The following is a 12510-nucleotide window of genomic DNA, read 5'->3' as shown; positions in this document are numbered from 1 at the left end:
TAGTTTTTTTTCATGAAATTAAAAGAGTGTCAGAGAAATCATAATTAAATGTTATTAGCGTTGTTAAAAATAACCAAAATTAGTCTTCTTTTTATTAAAAATGAAGCTATTTTATTTGAAATCAGTTTTTTTTTACCATCTTGAGACAAGTTTTCTAATCAGAATTGAGATATAATGAGAATTAAAATACTTAAACTTTTATTTTTGTGGAATAAGAAAGAGGGCAGTTATTGATTTATTTTGATACACATTATTAACTGTCATATCATTTCAGTACTTTTTGTACATCAGAATTGGCTGTTCTGCATAAAATATGCCATCTTTAAGGAAAAAGATATTAAATTTTTGTACGCGTTGCCTAAAATGCAAATATTTCTTCATTTTACTTAAAATTATTGACCGCCATTGGATTTTTGTTCTTTTAATAGATTAGAATAGGTTTTTTTTCATGAAATTAAAAGAGTGTCGGAGAAATCATACTAAAATTTTATTAGCGTTGTTTAAAATAACCAAAATTAGTCTTCTTTTTATTAGAAATGATGCTATTTTATTTGAAATCAGTTATTTTTACCATTTTGAGACAAGTTTTCTAATCAGAACTGAGATATGATGAGAATTAAAATACTTAAACTTTTATTTTTGTGGAATAAGAATGCAGTTATTGATTTATTTTGATACACATTATTAACCGTCATATCATTTCAGTACTTTTTGTACATCAGGATTGGCTGTTCCTCATAAAATATGCCATCTTTAAGGAAAAAGATATTAAATGTTTGTATGCGTTGCCTAAAATGCAAATATTTCTTCATTTTACCAAAAATTATTGACCGCCATTGGATTTTTGTATTTTTTTTATAGATTAGAATAGTTTTTTTTCATGAAATTAAGAGTGTCAGAGAATTCATACTAAAATTTTATTCGCGTTGTTTAAATTAACCAAAATTAGTCTTCTTTTTATTAGAAATGATGCTATTTTATTTGAAATCAGTTTTTTTACCATCTTGAGACAAGTTTTCTAATCAGAATTGAGATATAATGAGTATTAAAATACTTAAACTTTTATTTTTGTGGAATAAGAATAAGGGCAGTTATTGATTTATTTTGATACACATTATTAACCGTCATATCATTTCAGTACTTTTTGTACATCAGGATTGGCTGTTCTGCATAAAATATGCCATCTTTAAGGAAAAAGATATTAAATTTTTGTACGCGTTGCCTAAAATGCAAATATTTCTTCATTTTACTTAAAATTATTGACCGCCATTGGATTTTGTTCTTTTTATAGATTAGAATAGGTTCTTTTTCATGAAATTAAAAGAGTGTCAGATAATTCATACTAAAATTTTATTCGCGTTGTTTAAAATAACCAAAATTAGTCTTCTTTTTATTTGAAATGCTGCTATTTTATTTGAAATCAGTTATTTTTACCATTTTGAGATAAGTTTTCTAATCAGAATTGAGATATAATGAGAATTAAATACTTAAACTTTTATTTTTGTGGAATAAGAATGCAGTTATTGATTTATTTTGATACACATTATTAACTGTCATATCATTTCAGTACTTTTTGTACATCAGGATTGGCTGTTCTTCATAAAATATGCCATCTTTAAGGAAAAAGATATTAAATTTTTGTATGCATTGCCTAAAATGCAAATATTTCTTCATTTTACTAAAAATCATTCGACCGCCATTGGATTTTTGTACTTTTATAGATTAGAATATTTTTTTTTTTCATGAAATTAAAAGAGTGTCAGAGAAATCATACTAAAATTTTATTCGTGTTGTTTAAAATAAGCAAAATTAGTCTTCTTTTTATTAAAAATAAAGCTATTTTATTTAAAATCAGTTATTTTTACCATCTTGAGACAAGTCTCCTGATCAGAATTGAGATATAATGAGAATTAAAATACTTAAACTTTTATTTTTGTTGAATAAGAATGCAGTTGTTGATTAATTTTGATACAAATTATTAACCGTCATATGATTTCAGTACTTTTTGTACATCAGGATTGGCTGTTCTTCATAAAATATGCCTTCTTTAAGGAAAAAGATATTCAATTTTCGTACACGTTGCCTAAAATGCAAATATTTCTTCATTTTACGAAAAATTATTGACCGCCATTGGATTTTTGAACTTTTTATAGATTAGAATAGGTTTTTTTTCATGAAATTAAAAGAGTGTCAGAGAAATCATACTAAAATTTTATTCCCATTGTTTAAAATAACCAAAATTAGTCTTCTTTTTATTAAAAATGATGCTATTTTATTTGAAATCAGTTATTTTTACCATCTTGAGACAAGTTTTCTAATCAGAATTGAGATATAATGAGAATTAAATACTTAAACTTTTATTTTTGTGGAATAAGAATGCAGTTATTGATTTATTTTGATACTCATTATTAACCGTCATATCATTTCAGTACTTTTTGTACATCAAGATTGGCTGTTCTTCATAAAATATGCCTTCTTTCAGGAAAAAGATATTAAATTTTTGTACGCATTGCCTAAAATGCAAATATTTCTTCATTTTACTAAAAATCATTGACCGCCATTGGATTTTTGTACTTTTTAAAGTTTAGAATATTTTTTTTTCTTCATGAAATTAAGAGTGTCAGATAAATCTGATTTGAATTTTATTCCCATTGTTTAAAATATTCAAAATTAGTCTTCTTTTTATCAAAATTTCATAGGCTCCGATTGTGACAAGAATATAAAAAGTCCTTGTTTATGATAAGTTTTTTTTAAAGAATGTTATCATGATAAGGATACAAAAATTTTAAATATAGACTACATCGATCTTTCATTAACTGATCCTCTCATTTTGCTTTTCCCGAGTATGTTTGGAAAATAATAAAATCAAAATCGCGATGTAGACACCGTTTTTAAACCCGCCGGGTTTGAAAATATATAACTTGAATAAAACAAAATGACCATTCTTTAATAATAATATATTTATGTTAGGTTTTATCTGTTCATTTCTTTTCAATAAAACTTTGCTAAATTATTATTATTAATTCAAAATGTATCGTCATGATCATTGAACGTTCGATTTTCACTAGGCGCCATTTTAAAAAGTTCATCGGAAGATACCCAGAACTTGTTGATAAATATTCCGTATCAACTTCACAAATAATACAAGATGGTCTTGAAGGATAGATTTTGCGTACTGACGTTTGTTATCATCTGAATTACGTATTATAGAATTCTTTAATAAGTCTTTTTTAGATAATCATTTGAAGTGACTCAGTGGTTATGTAAAACCACATACTTTGAACGGCAAAATTATTTCATTGATTGATATTACTTTTACTTAAGGATCTTGAATACTATGAATGACAAAACTATTTTATTCAATAATACTACTTTTTCTGTTTAGTCTGTTTTTCATGATATACATTTGACGTGAAACTGTACTTATGTATCCCGTCATACTTTGAACCACACCATTATTTTATTTATTATTATTACTTTTACTGTTAAGTCTGGTTTTTGGTATATCTACTTTACGTGAGTCTGTATTTATGTATGCCGACATACGACAAAATTATTTTTTATGTCTACCTGTGCGAATTTCAAACGCGCTATTTTACACCAGTAATGAAAACCTTCTATCATTTATGGGTAGACTTTATATAGATAAATTCAGCCGTATTTGACGTGAAACTGTTCTTATGTATACCGTCATACTTTGAACCACACCATTATTTTATTTATTATTATTACTTTTACTGTTAAGTCTGTTTTTGTTATATCAACTTTACGTAAGTCTTCATTTATGTATGCCGTCATACGACAAAATTATTTTTATGTCTACCTGTGCGAATTTCAAACGCGCATTTTTAAACCAGTAATGAAACCTTCTATCATTATGGGTAGACTTTACATAGATAAATTCAGCCGTATAAGAATAGCAAAATGAGAATGTTAAATTAATGTATGCCTTTTTGTGCTTCTTTGTTACATTTGTTGTTTATGTAGAGATATTAAGATGATAACACAATATTGACTGTTGTTCCCCTATTTTTGACATTTTTACTCTTTGAGTATGTTTGTTTTGTTCATGCATAGTTGACAATTTAATGGAATTTGATGCGACTGTCAAATAAGTGAGAGGTTTAGCTAGCTATAAAACCAGGTTCAATCCACCATTTTCTACATTAGAAAATGCCTGTACCAAGTCAGGAATATGACAGTTGTTACCCATTCGTTTGATGTGTTTGGACTTTTGATTTTGCCTTTTGATTTTTGATTTTCCTTTTTGAATTTTCCTCGGAGTTCGGTATTTTTGTGTTTTTACTTTTTAATTAAACAAAACGAAACTAAGATTCCGTAATTTGTATTAGTTTATCATGTGACGTATTACAGGTCAATCCGTCATCAAGGTCGATCGGTTCTATCCGTCCGATCAGTCAATTACTTATACTATAAGTCTGACGGATTGCTGACGTGAGTTTGACGCGAACTTGACTGATCGGTGACTGATCGATGATCGCTGAAATAGTAACGCCTAAGGTTGCAAGTACTGTAATTATAATATTATATGAATTCAAATCACAGTATTTGATGTTTTTAGAAACAGTTTAAAAAAAATCATACTAGAACTAGCAAAATAATAGCAAAGAGTACCAACATAAAGAAAAAAAAACTAAAGTAATTGTCCATTAACCAGAAAACCCTTGTTTTCCCACTTGTTTGCCCCTAATTCATAAACAGATTGAGTCATAACTCCACAACTCCAATCATAATCATCCTTTTGTGGTGTGGAAACTTACCCCTAATTCATTAATGATTTGAGCCATACCCCACCCCCAAGTCAATCCTAACCAACCCTTAGTAGTATGGAATCTTGTGGTATAATTTCAGAAAGATTCATACACTTTTACACAATTGCCTAAAATTGTACCACAAGTAATTGTCTAGTCACTAGAAAAATGTTTAATTGGGCCACTTTAATACCCCTTATTCCCAAACCAAAATTATCATAACCCCCAAAATCAATCCAAACCTTCCTTTTTGTAGTTTCAATATTTGTATTTAAATTTCAAAATTTATATTTACTTATACTTAAGTTATTGGCAAATTTCTAATTATGCTAAAATTATTGTCAAATTTCCAATTATTATATTTTAGTTATATCTAGTTATATTACCTCCCTTACACTGCTTTCAAATTGTCTTAACTGTCCTTTAAGCAGAAAAAAATACCCTTGTTTTCCCCTTTTTTTCCCCTAATTCATTAATGATTTGAGTCATACCCCGCCCCAAGTCAATCCTAACCAACCCTTAGTAGTATGGAATCTTGTGGTATAATTTCAGAAAGATTCATACACTTTTACACAAGTTATTGTCTTGAAACTACAAAAATGGTTCTTTTTGGCCCTTTATTCCCAGACGGTTTGCCCCATAACCCTTAAAAGGAATCCCAACCTTCTTCTTATAATATTAAACATTGTGGGACAATTTCAGAGTAGTTGAAATACTTCTACACAACTTATTGTCCTGAAACTAGATAAATGCTCGTTTTGGGTCCCTATGGGCACCTAATTCGTTAACCTTAGGGACAATAACCCCCAAAATCAATCCCAAGATTCCTTTTGTGATTATAAACATTGTGATAAAATTTTATTCATTTCTATTAATTTATACTTAAGTTATTATTCGAAAAACCATCCGTATTTGGACGACGCTGACGACGCCGCCAACATGATACCGATATTCAACTGCAAAAAAATTTGCCATCGTATAAAAACATTTCAGTTATGACTGTAGCTATTTTCTAAAATATTCTACACTAAATTATCTTGATTGTTATTATAATTTACACTTTTAACATATCTCCTACAGTTGTTGAAACAGAGCATAATACGTTTTTTTATTAGTTGTTTTTTTCAGTATTCATGCTTTTACAATCCCTTATATCATCATCTGGTTACAATGTTGAAGGTTTTGAGGCATAACACAAAAAAAGAGAGGATAAAGATACCAAAAAAGACTTTAAAACTCATACAAGACAAAACTAAGCTGACAAACACAAAGAGTAAAAAGACCAAAAGACAAACAACAGTTACAATAGAAAACTAATGATTGACCAACTCTTCCCCCAACAACAGTTACAATATATAGAAAACTAATAATTGACCAACTCTTCCCCAAGTGTTACTGAAGGGTAAGGAGATCATACTCCACATATGACACCTGTCGTGTTGCTCATGTGAGTACATACCCAGTGGTAAGTCTAATTCAGTAGGTAACACTCAGGTGAAAAAAAGACGGGATTGACTACATTTTTTTACTACTGCGAATATATATTATAGAAATATCAATTTTATAACAAAAAGGTCAAAAGAGCAGTCATACACACTCTTGCACTAGCATTTGTATAACAACTATCAACTTGGTTATTCCAAAAACTTCCTACATAGATAGTGAAAGTAACACTTTGTAAATTGCATACATCAGTTATTATAGATCTTGATGCTGTTGACTATTTTTATCCTGTTTGTTTTGTCTGAAAAAAACTGCAGTTTTCCCCTATTTTTTATTTTATCTACAATGGCTATGTTAATATTGATCTACCTATTTACAAATCACATACTTGATAGGAAAACTTCTTATGTTGAAGCAGACAAACTTTGGTTTAAATCAATAAAGCAGGTTCTGAGGAGAAGATTTTTAAAGGAAAATTTGTGGACAATGGATGCTCAAGTGATAGCACATAGCTCTTCAGGACAAATGAGCTATAAAGCTAGATGAATTTATACATTTATATGTTCCGGACCTGAGTATTTGGACCATTCCCGTATGGTCATGACCATATGGGTATATACTCATATGGTCGGGGTAAATAACACTCTGTTACAGTTTACTTTTAATACTTCTAAACTCGTTATATAGTATGACCGACTTTGACCGTTCATAAAAAAGACGCTATTATTTAGGTAATTTTATTATCTATCATAATAAAAATGTTAGCTAAATAAAAATTAGAAGTTTCACATAGTTAATTTAACTTACTTGTCAAAACTAAAATAAACAGATTTTATTATAAACAAATAAAATGTGTTAATGAAAAGGATCGTACACAACCAAGACTTGAAATACAAAAAAAATATTATACCATGTGGAAGAAAATGGCACCCCAAGCCTACATGCAAGAATGTAATTATCGATGAAAACTAACTATGGCATCAACATTAAATTTTATGTAGTATTTGAAATATAAAAAATAAAAGAATTGGCATGTAACCATCATTGTTTTTTTAGATTAAGTTTTTGGATTATTGAAACTTTTGTAATGTAATTTAAAAAAAATACTTATATGGTCCAAATACTCATATGGTCCGACCCGTTAATAACCAAACAAGTATTATACTCATATGGTCCGACCATATGAGTATACGCATATGGTCATGACCATACGCGTATGGTCCAAATACTCATATGGTCCGGAACATATATATAAGTTTGTGCTGAAACAATAACCTAAAAGTGACAATTGACTTTTAATTGAAAGATAATTATCTCTCAGATAAATAAAAGTTACAAATGAAATTAAGGGAAACAATATGACATGAATTATATAACTTTGAGTGAAGTGATAAATAAATGTGAATTAGCTGGTATAAACAAGTCTGAATAATGGCGCTGATCCTGATCCACTGGAAACATACTTGACATAAACTTGGTTTGTATCAGCTTGCAATGGTGCAATGGTTTCCTAAAAATACAAATATAACATCAGACTTAGCTTATCTATATAAAATTAGACACTGCATATTTATTGAATAATGTATACAAAACAAGTTTCAATTTAAAAGCCACCCTTGACAGATGAGTTTTTTCACATTGAACAAATATAAATTTTAGGGCTTCATGCAACTTTTATTCTGCTCTAAATAATTCATAAATGATGAAAAATTTGGACCAGATCTAAATCACCAAATTTTTTTAAATGTCAGCAATAGATATATGTGTCTTAACAATATGTCAAAACTAGATTGTTCAGAGTAATAACATTCTTAAGCCTGCAAATATGAAATAAATTTGAAATCATTTTGCTTTTACACCTAAAACAACCAGTAGTGTCTTTAGTAGGTAAAATCTATTTCATATTCAGAGTTAGAAGCTATACAGAAAACATTCTCACTTACACTACTACAATAACGACTAAATTTAGGATTAGATTCACTTCCACCATTGTAAACTTCTACGTAATCTGTATCACACTGTGCTGTTCCGAAAACATTTATACTTGTAAATCTGACAGTGATAGTCCTCCTGGCTGGTGCAGACAACAACCAGCCACAGGTCTGACGCAAGGTGTTGTTGCTAGGGAAACCAGGGCTTGTCAAGCTACCATTAACACCAGTTATATTTCCTCCACATCCAATACCTGTATATAGAAAGTTAATTGGCTGTTTCCAAATCTAATGCATTCTGGGTGATATTTTTAAAAACGTACACCTAAACCTTGTGATTGGTTAAAAATATTCCAAACAATTGAAATTCAACCAATGACATTACATTATTTTCATTTTGGTGTAGGAACAATGAGATTACCCATAGTCCTTTAGTTTATGAAAAGGCAAATTCTAATGATGGTACATTTATCAAAACAGATCTTGTCCTAGATGTCTTAAAATAAAATATACAATTGAACTTATCAAATTTTAGATCAATCCATGAGTTGAATGCCTGTGAAATAAGTACTCTGAAATATATATGTTCTTTCAAAATCCCTGAGTTTTGTTTTGCCAGGTTCCCAGAATAGGGCAAACTTTTTGATTTAAATAAAGGATCTTTTATTACAGAGAAAATAAATGATATTTTCATTTCATACATGGCTATGTGTCATCTTTATCGGAAGTGTCTTTTTAAATTGCTGAATAGTGTCACTAAAAACTTGGTCATAAAGATTATCTAATGCAAACTTTGAACATAAACTTCGCTTTTGACGAATAACATATTTTTCACTACATGTATTTCAAAAATTATGTTTTAAATGGACCAAGATTTTTCTATTGCTAATAATAACTAAGTTTTCTGTATCTTTAGCAACTTAAAGATCCATCTAAAATAGTTCCACACTTTTACAGAATGAAATAAATCCCTTATTATTTTCCCTGAAGATGGACAAGACAAGACCTTACCATTATAAGAAGCTGTGTAGGATATAGAATAACCAGGATGTGTAATAGAACTATCTGTATAAAACTTCATCCACAATCTATTCCCTTGTGCAAAGATAGGGTCTGGTAAAGCCATTCCACATAATGTAGCTATGTCTGTTCCACTTGAACTATTCCGTATCTATAATCATTTAAAATAAAGTATACCTTTTCTGAATGAAACTATGTCACTAAAACTTTTTTTTACATGATATAAATAAGTTCATGAAATTCCTTTTGAATATTCTAAGTTTTGTAATTACGGTATAGAATTTTTGACATTTAATGCTTTTAAAGTAAGCAGATCTTGTTTATATATTTAAAGTCTCAGTATAGAAGTTCATATTTATCCAAATGATTTTTTTGTTCAAAAATCAATTTGAATTGAACAATAGGATAAGGTTATTTTTTTAATGTTGACAAATGGCATTTCAACTTTACAAGTTGTCTGTAAAAGTTCTTTAAATTATGTACTAACAATGTTAACAGGTATGACAAAAATTCACTGTATTACCTATTCTCATCATGTTCCAAACAAACTTTCCCCTGAATAGCACAAAAGTATATCCAATATTAACATAATAGATTGTGTATTCACAACATGTGTGTTTTGTTGCTAATAATAATGAATGCAGTTAAAGAGGTTAAAAAAGATACATTTTTCGGTCTTAAAAAAAACTCATGTATAAGTGGGACACAATCTAAAGATTTCTACATATGAAAATGCTCCTTAATTTCAAATCTGTGTAATAAATCTTACCAATAAACCATCATACTGACAACTTCTATGTCTTTCTATCTGGAATGAGTTGAAGTATAGAGATAATGATGTTCCTGGAGGGCTGGTCACTGCTATCTCACAGTAACTATCTACAGGGTAGTTCCCTGGCCATCCGGGACTATATATCTGACCGCTGTTACCATTGTAAGTTCTATTGCAACCTGTTTAAAATAAGAAATTGAAAATTTGACCACATATATAACATAAATAGTCAATATTAAACAAAAATTTAATCAAATGAAAACCTGATCTTTTTCATGGCATTGCTCACAAACTCAAGAAATTTACTGAATTTACACAAATCAACCAGAACTTTTTACTGCAATTTCAATTTTTGCCCCCTTTTTTTATTTTAATCAAACACGTTTTAACAATATAAAAAAATACCAATCTGTAGCATAATTTGCTTTCGTTCAAAAACACATGTTGTGAAATGATTGATAAAACACACACTTCATAATATTTGTCATCTACTAACTTTAAAAATCATAAAAAATCTGAACTGCAAACCCTAACCTATGGGCAGGAATGAATTTGGGATTATACCTAACACATACTAGCAATCTGGTATTTAAGTGAGAAACCATTACTGCTAGCCCTCCCCATCATGGCTAGATTAACTTGCACAGTAGTTCCTACAGAATCAAATGGACCAGGCATTGTACTTCCACAGAAATGTACAGACTGACCCATAGTGCCCTGTAAAGTATCAAATATTTCATGGTTAGTCATTCATAGTACATTTATAAATATTAAATGTAGAAAGTCTCATAACAACACAAGAGTGACTGCTGCAGAAAATGTTTTGCCCTAGGCACCGAAACATGTCGATCATAAAATACATTTTCTGCAGCAGTCAATTAAGACTTTCTACATTTAAGGAAGTTTACTACTCATTTTCAAAATAAAAAGCTTTCCATAACACTAGTATATATTGATAGGGGATTAATTAAGGGATCTAAAAAGCAAAAAAAATATAGAGGTCAATGTGCTTGTTTCCGAGGTATTAGCCATCAAAATTTTGGCAGGAAAATGTTCTCTCTTGATTTTTCATAGCTTTATTATTGACAAGTTTTAAATATTTCAAAACGTATTAAAAAATAAATTAGATTTTGTAAGACTTTTACAAATGGCTTATAATTATACATGTAAAAGATCAATAAAAAGAAAAATTGGGGTCAATGGTCAAAATTTATTAAGGCATTCAAATGGATAAAACCAGAGGACTTCGAAAATTTGACAAATATTCCAAAACATGACAAGTGAACATCCTTAATGTGTTTTATCGTAACGATCCTGCATATCCAAGGTATCCACTTCAGGGACTAAAATTACTACAGATTCACCAGGCATTGGTTCTCTTTAGATTATTAATTTTTAATTAAAAATATTAAAGATGCCTATTTAAAGTGAACTAAAGATTTGATGCATACCGGTACTTATTTGCACAGTATACTTCCAATTATCATCTCCATGGCAATTGATGAGAACAGCCAGTCTCCTACCCCAGTCCTTTTACAATATATTAACAGGCTGATGTTTATTAATTAAATAGGAGCAATTCAAGTAATAAGTACTTTATTTGTTTTTATATATGACCTGGAGTTTTTATAGAACGTGAACATGATAAAATGCATTATTTTGGGGAATGTTAAGATAGTCGTAAAGATAAATATTTTTTTTTATCTGAAGCCACACTGAAAAGTGATTATTGTATGCGTCAAAAGTTCAAGCAGCCAGGTCAGCAGGGATTAGCGATCAAGTGTATTGTGGTACCTGTTTCATAAATTGGTTTTTTATGAGCATTTATTGAAATTCATTTATCTTTTACACCAATTTAAGCTTAAGTTCTTTTGTCTACTCAAGTTGAAAAAGAGGAGCCAGCAAGCAAATGTTCCATTTAAATATTTTTCTCAAAAATTTAACAAAGATTAGGTGAAAACAAAGTTTGCTTAAAAAAAATATATATATATTACCATAGGTGAATCTCTAAATTCAACATATTCATCAGTGCAGGAGGTTTGAGTCATAAGAGCCAAGCCTGTCATGGTGAGGCGAACTTGTTGGTTAGATTCGGGAGTATCTATTGTCCAGCGACATTGGATTGGCTGGAATACAGAACTTAGATAACCTGGTGACGTCAATGTCTGTGGACTGTCTGTAGCTGTACGTGTCCCACCACACAGTGCTAAAATATTACAATAACAATTTACTAATGGTCTTTTACATATAAAATTAAAATAACAATTCAGAAAGATACCAATTTTTGTGGTTTTGAAAAAAAAAAATATTACGTGAGGATTAAACTTCCTGGTTCCACCATTTGCTTCTATTCAGGTCACTAAAATTGTATTTCATTGAGTTTTTGAACTTATGCTTTTCCTCTATTTAGATCCAATAAATCTACACAAATTAGTATACAAAGAACATTAATTAAATCCACAATATTATGAAACCTACTGAACTTATATAAAGAGAAAATCTTCATCTTGATCTTAAAGCTCCGTTGTTGCAAATGTGGTTTAGACAAATAAAGAGTAAGCTTTTTTTTATC

At 29.4% G+C, this 12510-nt stretch overlaps 1 protein-coding gene across 1 annotated transcript in view; it reads right to left on the bottom strand.

The window, feature by feature from the left end:
* Positions 1-7497: 7497 nt before the first annotated feature.
* Positions 7498-12510, bottom strand: part of LOC134707527 (cubilin-like) — a 122341-nt gene continuing 117328 nt past the window's right edge. Inside the window, exons 62-67 of the mRNA XM_063567369.1 lie at positions 11933-12144; positions 10514-10655; positions 9936-10117; positions 9158-9317; positions 8159-8400; positions 7498-7725 (exon numbers count right to left, since the gene is read on the bottom strand). Of these exons, the coding sequence (XP_063423439.1) occupies positions 7621-7725; positions 8159-8400; positions 9158-9317; positions 9936-10117; positions 10514-10655; positions 11933-12144 (1043 nt within the window). The 3' untranslated portion in view covers positions 7498-7620. The remainder of the gene's footprint in view (positions 7726-8158; positions 8401-9157; positions 9318-9935; positions 10118-10513; positions 10656-11932; positions 12145-12510) is intronic.

This window comes from Mytilus trossulus, chromosome 2, assembly GCF_036588685.1.
Source record: "Mytilus trossulus isolate FHL-02 chromosome 2, PNRI_Mtr1.1.1.hap1, whole genome shotgun sequence".
NCBI classification, from domain to species: Eukaryota; Metazoa; Mollusca; class Bivalvia; order Mytilida; family Mytilidae; genus Mytilus; species Mytilus trossulus.
Note: the sequence above shows the minus strand (reverse complement) of the source record. Positions and strands in the feature narration are given on the sequence as shown.